The sequence below is a fragment of the Papaver somniferum genome, chromosome 6 (assembly GCF_003573695.1).
Source record: "Papaver somniferum cultivar HN1 chromosome 6, ASM357369v1, whole genome shotgun sequence".
Classification (NCBI taxonomy): domain Eukaryota; kingdom Viridiplantae; phylum Streptophyta; class Magnoliopsida; order Ranunculales; family Papaveraceae; genus Papaver; species Papaver somniferum.
The window spans coordinates 58,750,895-58,759,587 of NC_039363.1; the positions used below are offsets into that span (position 1 = coordinate 58,750,895).

General features: G+C 41.1%; 1 protein-coding gene across 1 annotated transcript; it reads right to left on the reverse strand.

Moving 5' to 3' along the window:
- Positions 1–6,452: 6,452 nt before the first annotated feature.
- On the reverse strand, positions 6,453–7,766 carry LOC113290832. The gene is made up of 3 exons (XM_026540425.1): positions 7,686–7,766; positions 6,824–7,147; positions 6,453–6,710 (listed from the first exon to the last, which is right to left on the reverse strand). The coding sequence occupies exons 1-3, from the start codon at positions 7,764–7,766 to the stop codon at positions 6,453–6,455; spliced, it is 663 nt and encodes a 220-aa protein (XP_026396210.1).
- Between the last annotated feature and the right edge of the window lie 927 nt (positions 7,767–8,693).

An 8,693-nucleotide genomic window follows, 5' to 3' on the forward strand; every position in this document is an offset into this window, starting at 1 on the left:
TTTACTCCTTCATCCAGTGAGCCTTTACATTCACGAACTAATTGATGAGTTGAGCGTCCCTAAGATGAGGGTGTAGGGTTTAACCCAAATTCTCCCGAACCTTTATTTTGAAGTGCCTTGTCAGGGAATCGATGTTGTTGCGGTAGATAGCAGCGACAGTTTCCATTCTGGATGTGATCGGTGAAGAGAGGAAGTTCCTCAGTCGTGCAGGGGCTTGTGATGTAGAGAGACCCGTTGATGAAGTTCCATGGAATCACATCAGGTTGCGATAACTTGTTATGTGGATAAAATTTATTGAAATAGAATTGATTTCTCGAATAAGATCAAGTCCCCGGTGTATGTTAAAGGAGTGTGTGCCATCGATGGATGAATGATGTTGCATCTGCTTCAGAAGTCTTATCATGGGATAAATTCAGTTACACTTTGATCGTGCTGGTGTTGAATAAGTGTGTCATCATCGAGATATTTGTGCTGAAGCTAGAGGCTCCATTATAGAAGGTGTACTCTTTGATTGGGAGTACAATTTGAAGGCTTCTTAGATGCTTGAGCGTTGAAGCGTCATATCCCCTAAGATCTTAGGTTTGATCATCTCGGCCCTGAGTATCTTTGTTGATTCAACACTCATTTCGTTGCAGTAGTGGGATTCAACACTTGTGCAGACATCAGAGCTTTCTGATTTTATGGCACACATGAACACTCTTGTAAGGCTACGTCCAAAGTGTTCTTTGCCAGGCTTGGACATCATCTCAGTAATGAATGTCTCGGTGTTCGATTGGGGGAAATGTCCGATTCAACCACTTGGTAAAATACTAATGTGGTGAAGCTACCATTCGTCTTGCAATAATAGAGTTGCTAGCATATTAAGTCCCCATGCTAGGATAGTATGTGAGGAAATAAATGACACAGACATGGGAGGAATGAGACTTGCCTGAGTGCGGAACCTCTTGATGAATGTCTATGCATCTTTTATAGGTTCTTGCTTCAACCTCGTCAAAGTTTGAAATTCCTCCAAGCACTCTGATGATGGAATGTCCGTCAAATCTTCTGGATCAGAACTTTCTTCGTTGGAGAGATGTGTAACCAAAGGCGCTTCCTCAGTACCAATCTTTTCAGCGTGGATCCATGCTCGTCTGAAGAACATGTCATATCCTGGATCCTCCTTATTATGTGAAACTTGGTTTCTGTCCAGGTTAAACTTATGTCCACTTTGAGAGTGATGTAGCCATAAGGATTTCCGAGCGTTCCTTCAAGGTCTCTGATTGAGATGTGGATCACGAGTAGCTTCTTGTGAGTTTTCAATGGAACGATGTTGATGGAGGTGTCAGCATCGATCAACATTCTTCCAAATTCATTTCCTCTGAGACGAACTGCGGTAAGAAGTCCCCAGTCGTGCATCTCCTTTTCTGTGGATGAGGAGTATTTCCGGGATGGGTAGATGTCTGACACAATGTAATTCGGTGATGCGAACATGTCTTTCCTTTGTGCCTTAGACAGATAGAGCAATTTCACAGATATGCTCGATCAACTATTGAAATGCTTCTTTGACTGGTTTTCCAGAGTGTAAAGGTTCTGACTGGAGAGGATTCTTGTGTACTCCTTCAGTCCCCAGTTGAAGCTATTAGGGATCAGCCTTCTTTTTGAAGATGTGCTTCAAAATATTGCAGTTACTTGTTGGATGAACGATGAACCTATGAAGGCGACAATACCTGAGATTCTACATGTCTTCTTCAATTGGCTCTCTCCTAATGAACGACAATTTGATTGCACCATCTTGAACCCAGACTTCCAGTAACTCGATCACTTCTTCATGAGAAGAGAGAAGTTTGAGTCTGTCAGACCATTTCCATGTTCGTTGATGCCGGGTCGAGGTTTTTGCATTTCAGGATTGGTTATCTTTTCTTTGTGCCTTCAGATGAGCCTGGGATATTGGAGAAGCGTTATGATGTCGTGTCTCGGTTTTCCTTTCATCAACAACCTTTGTTGAAGGCAGATTGTACTAATTGTTGACTAGGCGTCAGCTGCTTCAAGGTTCCTCGACCTTGCAGACTTTGCTCTTTCCAGTAAAGCAGGTTCATTAGTCGCCGATCTCTTAGCCGCTTCGTGAAGTTCTGAGAAAGTATGGAATCGGAGATTTTCCAGTAAAGCTCTGTATATCGGGATCATCCCATTTGTGCACAGATCTACAAGTTGTTGCTCTGTGATGTTTGGATCATGGAAATCCAAAGCTTAAACTCTGAACCTTTTCACATAGTCATTAGGATGTTCGTTGCTCCTTTGAAACATCCTTCCAAGATTGGAGAGAGTGACTTGTTGTAAAACAAAGAAGTACTTTCTATAAAAATCGTTAATCATCTCTCCCCAGCTGGCAATGCTTCCTGGTGCTATGTTGTTCTACCAGGTATATGCTCTGCCTGTCAGAGACTTTGAAAATTCCTTCAGACGAACGACATGATTGTGTTCATGCTCGCCTAATGATTCTAAGAATCGAGAGACATGTTCTCGAACATTTCCTGTTCGTTTATAAAGTGTGAACGTTGGAGAAGTGTATCCTTTTGGAATAGGAATTCTTTGTGTAACTGCAGGATATGGAGGTTGATGACAATGGACAAATGATGTCTTGTATTTTCCTCGATCCTCTAAAAAGCTCTCCAAGTCTTCTAGAGTGATGAAACTTGCAGGTTCTTTTGCTGGTGGATCGTTTGCATCTTTGCAGACTTCTTCATCGTCTACAACATGGATTGGAGAGATCACAGGATCAGCGATTGAAGATGTTTTTTAGCTTTTCCTCTCTCATGTTGAAGCTGAGTTTGTTCAGACGCAAGCTTGTCCGTGAGAGTTTTGAGATAAGCACGCAACTCTTTCTGCGTTGTAGCCATTTCAGTATGAGCCTTCATGAGATCAACTATGGTAGGCTGATTTCCTCTGGTTTCTTCAGGAGACTTGCTAGGAGGTGGATTGTTGATAGTGCTAGTAGCATTGCTTGCAGCATTGACAGGAGTGATCACTGGAGCACCAGTACTCGGAATAGTAGTAATAACATGTGGCGTGACATTGCTGGCCGGAGGAGTGGTGTTAGTGGTACCACTAGAGCCTACAACGTTTGAGAGGAGTATTACTTGCAGTGGCAGTACCAATAGAACTTGCAATGTTAGAGTCGGGTGTTGAACCCGAATTGGTAACTGAACCAGACCCAAGACCGACCATCTTGACGAATTGAGATTGCAACCGAGAGATTTCCCACTGTGGTCTCCAATCTGTAGATGGGGAAAAACGATTTGCTGGTTTTTACGGAATTGAGAAGACGACCGTACGGAGGAGACTCCTTGAACCGAGCGAAATGCTTAACCTCACACAGATGCACTGCAAGAAGGGAATGCTTTAATTTCGAGATATCAACCTTTAGGACTCCGGCCTAAACCAAGACAATGGCCGTTCCAGAGCTAATTCGGTCACAAGAGAGGATGGGTCGATCTGTAGGAGAGAAGCTGAGAAATGCGTGAGATCAATGGTGATCGAAGATTGTAGGTGTGTTGTGTATTCCGCGTAAAGAAATAAGATAAGTTATGATTGATTGAATTTTGCTCTGTTGAGAGTAATTGCTCAGATGTTGAGTTCTGAACCCCTTGTTGTCTATTCGACCAGAGATTGTCTTGTTTTCAATCATGATTCAAAGACTTATTTATATTGCTAGAATTGTATACACCTTGATCCCATGAAGTGTGACAGTTGCTGGAGTCCAAGAGTGGGGAAGTGGAAATCGTGTTAAAACCAGTTGCTCATCATGCGGATACCTTTTTCCATCCACTACTTTGCTAACTCCTCCAACTGATTGCACGACTTGCTCACAGTCTCATCGTGTGCATGAACATACGTGCCATAGACCGCCAGACCAAAACCCTAGTTAATATCCCCCCATGTGACACGATTGATGTCTCGTGATTGTGGAGTCTGCAAGGCACACATGTATTTAGTTAGTCAGTTGCTGAGTTTATGGGACGATGAGTCCTTGTATTGCTGAGTCGAACGTGATTTGCAAATGTTCTAATACTCATGATTTGAACGTGTCTGTTGAGACAGAAGTATAATTCTCGAGTAAATGTTGATAGTTAAGGTGAGAAAATATTGCTCATTTGATGGATTGTTGAACCAATATTCCTTAGTCTGAGCAAATATTGCTCATCTGGGAAAATGTTTCTCGGTTGATGAATTATTGGTAGCAGGACCAAATGAAATATTAATTTAAGATACCGACGACTGGGCTGAGTATAAGAATTATGTTTCGCAGAGCTTTGAATCCGAAACCCTAATTTTGATCAATTGCTGATCAATTGACGATTTATTGAAAATCAGCCACGGAGTGAAGGTGGGACCGGCTACATGGGATGATGAGTCGACCATGTAACACCCAGATGCTCAAGTGAGCAAAATACCAAAGTCTCTTGAAGACCAGTTGGTGAAAAGATGATTAAATGCTGGTTTAATCCTTCATTAAAATAATGTTCGTCTGAACCTTAGGTGATAAAACCTAATAAATTATGAAGAGATGAAGGACCGACCAAGGGGTCATGAAACCGGCCCTGGTTGGTCATGGGACCGACTGACGATCGTTTTATGAAATTCCAAGTTGTTTGGAAGAGTTTGAACCTAATGTGAACAAATTAGGTCAAATGATAAAAATGTGTGGGACTGGCCTCTTGCAAGCCAAAGAGCCAACCTTGGTCGGTCAAGGTAATATGCTCATGTCACCAAATTGTTCGTGTATCAGTTCTGAGAGTTTTGACATTTTCTGATGCGCATTTGAGCAACATTTGAAAAAATATGAAGAATTTAGGGTTTTGCTGAAACTGAGGAAACTTCATAAGATGAAGGAAATAATAATAATAAAATAAAGAAATCATGAAGTGTGGGACCGTATATGGCCAAGGCATGGTCGGACGGTTAACGAGCCCGGTCCCATGGCACTTTTTCTAATTTTATATTATTTTCATGATTTTAAGGAAATATCATGAAATCAAGGAGTTTGTTGAAAATATGGAGTTTCCTTGAAGTGAAGGAGTTTCCATGAGATGAAGGAAACAATAATATTAATAATAATAAAATAAGGGACGTGTGAGACCCGATCCCGCGAGTCTTCCATAATTTTATATCTTTTCCTTAATGTGAAGGAAATATCATGAAATCAAGGAATTTCATGGGATGAAGGAAATAATAATAAAATAATAAGGAATGCAAGGTATGGGACCATCCACAATTAGGGCATGACCGTCCGGCTAGTAGGCTTGGTCCGGCGACACCTTTCCTAATTTTTATTTTTTCTTTGATACGAGGAACACCATGAAACTGAGGAGTTTCCTTAAAATGAAGGATATTTGTTCAAATGAAGGGATTTTCATGAGATCAAGGAAAATAATAAAAATATGATAAAATTTAGAATTGGGCGCGGGACTGGCCACGGCATGACCGGACGGCGAGTGGGTCCAGTCCCCTAGCGCCCTAGCTAATATTTTATTACTTATTATTTTTCTTCCTATTTTGCATAGGTTCACCGTTCCTTCGTATTTCGGAATGCTCGTTCGTGCATTCAGGTGCTCGTTAGTGCATTATTGTTGAATACACTTGCACCATTTTGGTCGGGACTTACTCGATAGCGGCTCAGATGCCCGTATGTTGAATATTTATCATTAACCCATGGAATTCTGCTGGGAAGAACCACGAATTGAAGTAACGAAATATTATGAAGAACGTAGAATATTCCTGAATATTCATTTAATGAATTTAAGGATCAGAGATAATTAATTGATGGCTCTATACTAGCAGGCATGCTGTCTAGGAGCATTAATTATCTGAGAACTGAGTGATATGAGCATTAGTTAATGTTTGTCGATGACTCTTACCCAATTGACAAGCTTCACAGAAATTAGACTTCCTAGTGTTACTCACAAGTAACTTATTTTTATTTAAGATAAATTGAACGATTTTATAGGATGGATGTCCCAACCGATGGTTCCATACTTCTTGTGTTGTCTTCTCCCCAATTCCAATGAATGCCTTCCTTAATTGACTAGATACTGTAGAAGGAAGGTGATACAAACCATCTTTACTCTTGCCTGCTAGAAGAACTTTCCCCGACGTACGATCCTTAATATAGAAAACATCAGGATGAAATTTAAAATAAGCATCATTATCTTTGGTAAATTGAAGAACGTATATTTTTCCTTACTGTGGGAACATGAAATATATTGCTTAGTTTGAAAGAATGTGATTGTGCATCAAAAGAAGAAGACGCTATATGAGTTATTGGCAAACCTGAATCATTCCCAATAGTAACAACGTCATTTCCATTGTATTCAACACGATTTTGGATGTTTCTCAGGTCATGGGTAACATGATGGGTTTCTCCTGAATCTGGATACCAGGATGGATCCATATAATTGTAGCTAGGAACATGAGTTTCAACATTTTGCAGCAGCTGAGTCAGAACGGTTTCCTCCTTCATTAAAATGGTTATAGTAATTAAGTGCAGTATGCCCATATCTGTTGCAGATCTGACATATGGAAGCGGGTGAAGGTTGATAGCGATACCCAGGATGGTTATTGTTCCCACCACGGCCGCGTCCACGACCACGACCATGAGTATTGTTGCTTCCTCCACGATTAGGCATTGGTTGTTGGTTGCAATTCTGAGCATGAGAAGCGGAAAATGGTTTCCTCTGAGTATTGTTAACAGCGGGAGAGGCTAGTTCAGCAACATGTTGATCTTCTAAACGAATTTCATGGCTAAGCAGGTATCCTTGAAGGTCAACAAACAAAACAGGCTGAGCACATTGGTCATAGCCGTAACAAATGGACCGTATTCAGGGCCAAGTCCATTGAGAACATACAAAACAAGCTGTGAATCAGAAATTGGCCGAGAAATAACAACTGTCAGCATAAAAATCATTTTTGTAAGATAATCAAGGATACTCAATGCACCCTTCTTGGTGTTCACCAACTGCAGCTGGAGCTGCATCATATGAGCTTGAGAGTTGGAAGCAAATATTCTTTCTAGTCTTTGCCATGCCTTTCGAGAGATCGTTACTCCAAGCATCTGAGTGTGTACACTCTGTGATAGAGAGGATATAATACCACTGAGAAGCAGTTTATCATTCTGTTTCCAGGTAAAAAAACTCTGGATTAGCATTATGAAAAGCTTCAGTTGCATCTGGTAGCATTACTTCAATGGTGGCAGGTGGGAAAGGATTTGATTCGTCCAGAAAACCCATTTAATCATGGCCACGAACAAAAGCCATGATTTGAGATTTCCACAGCAAGTAGTTACTTTCATCCAGTTTGATAGTTAATACGTGATTGAAGTTGAAAGAGGAAGCCATCTGACTGAATTGAAATAATAATAATAATAATAATAATAATAATAATAATAATAATAATAATAATAATATAATAAGGGTATGAGAGAGAAACTCCGGGCGATTTACAGGCGACAAAAAGTCTGCAAATTTGTTCCGGCAATTGCATCGAATTTCCTCCACAGAATTCTGATCACTCTTAAAATACCCTTGTTATCTCCTTTCGATTGATGCCATTCTTAACCACAGTCTCTCACCATCCGAGGTAGTTACAACGGTTATTTTTCTTTACAGATGCCATGCGTCGTACTCGTTCTAGATCATCTTCCTCATCACAACATGAGATATCATTCTAGGTGAATACATTGCTAGTGCTCCCCTTACACCATTGCAGAAACCTGGTGGTGGGCTTAGACCCATTGTAGTGGGTACTATATGGCGCAGGCTAGTTTCCAAAGTTGCAGCTGTGAAAATTGGAAAAGAAATGTCTACCTATTTGGATGACTACCAGTTTGGAGTGGGAGTGCCATGTGGTGGGGAAAGTATCCTCCATTCCGTCAACAGACTCATGGAGTTAAAAGGTACAATGAACAATACTTCCATGTTACTCATCGACTTCTTGAACGTATTCAACATGGTTGATCGTACAACACTAATCCAAGAGGTCAGATCTCATTGTCCTGCAATTGCTCAATGGGTCGAATTTTGTTATGCTAAACCGGCTCGGCTATACTATAATGAGTTCATCTTATCCTCGGCTAAGGGAGTGCAACAAGGTGACCCCCTTGGTCCGTTGCTCTTTACACTTACTCTCCATCCTGTTGTATTGAGCATCGCCTCCAAGTGCAAGTTAGACTTAAATGCATGGTACCTCGACGACGGCACCATCATTGGTGATACGTTGGAAGTCTCCAAGGCCTTGGCTATAATTCAATCTGAAGGTGTCCGCAGGGGTCTTCACCTCAACATCACCAAAACCGAGTTATTTTGGCTTACACCAGATCAACGGAGTTTAATTCCAGGCATTTTTCCTGCCAACATTGGTCGACCCTCAACTGGTGTCAAACTCCTAGGTGGTCCTGTCAGTCTAGATTTGCAATTCAGCAAGGAAATGGTGATGCAGAGAGTGACTAAAACCATCAACCTCATGTCAGTCGTCAAGAAGCTCAAGTATCCGCAGAGCGAACTATTATTATTGCGCAATTGTACTGGGGTCTCCAGATTATACTTCACTATGCGCACAACAAATCCCTTAGCACTGCAGCAATCTATGACTCACTTTGACGATCACCTCTTTCATTATTTGCGACAACTTATTACTGCAGATGGGGCAAGATTTGGTCCATT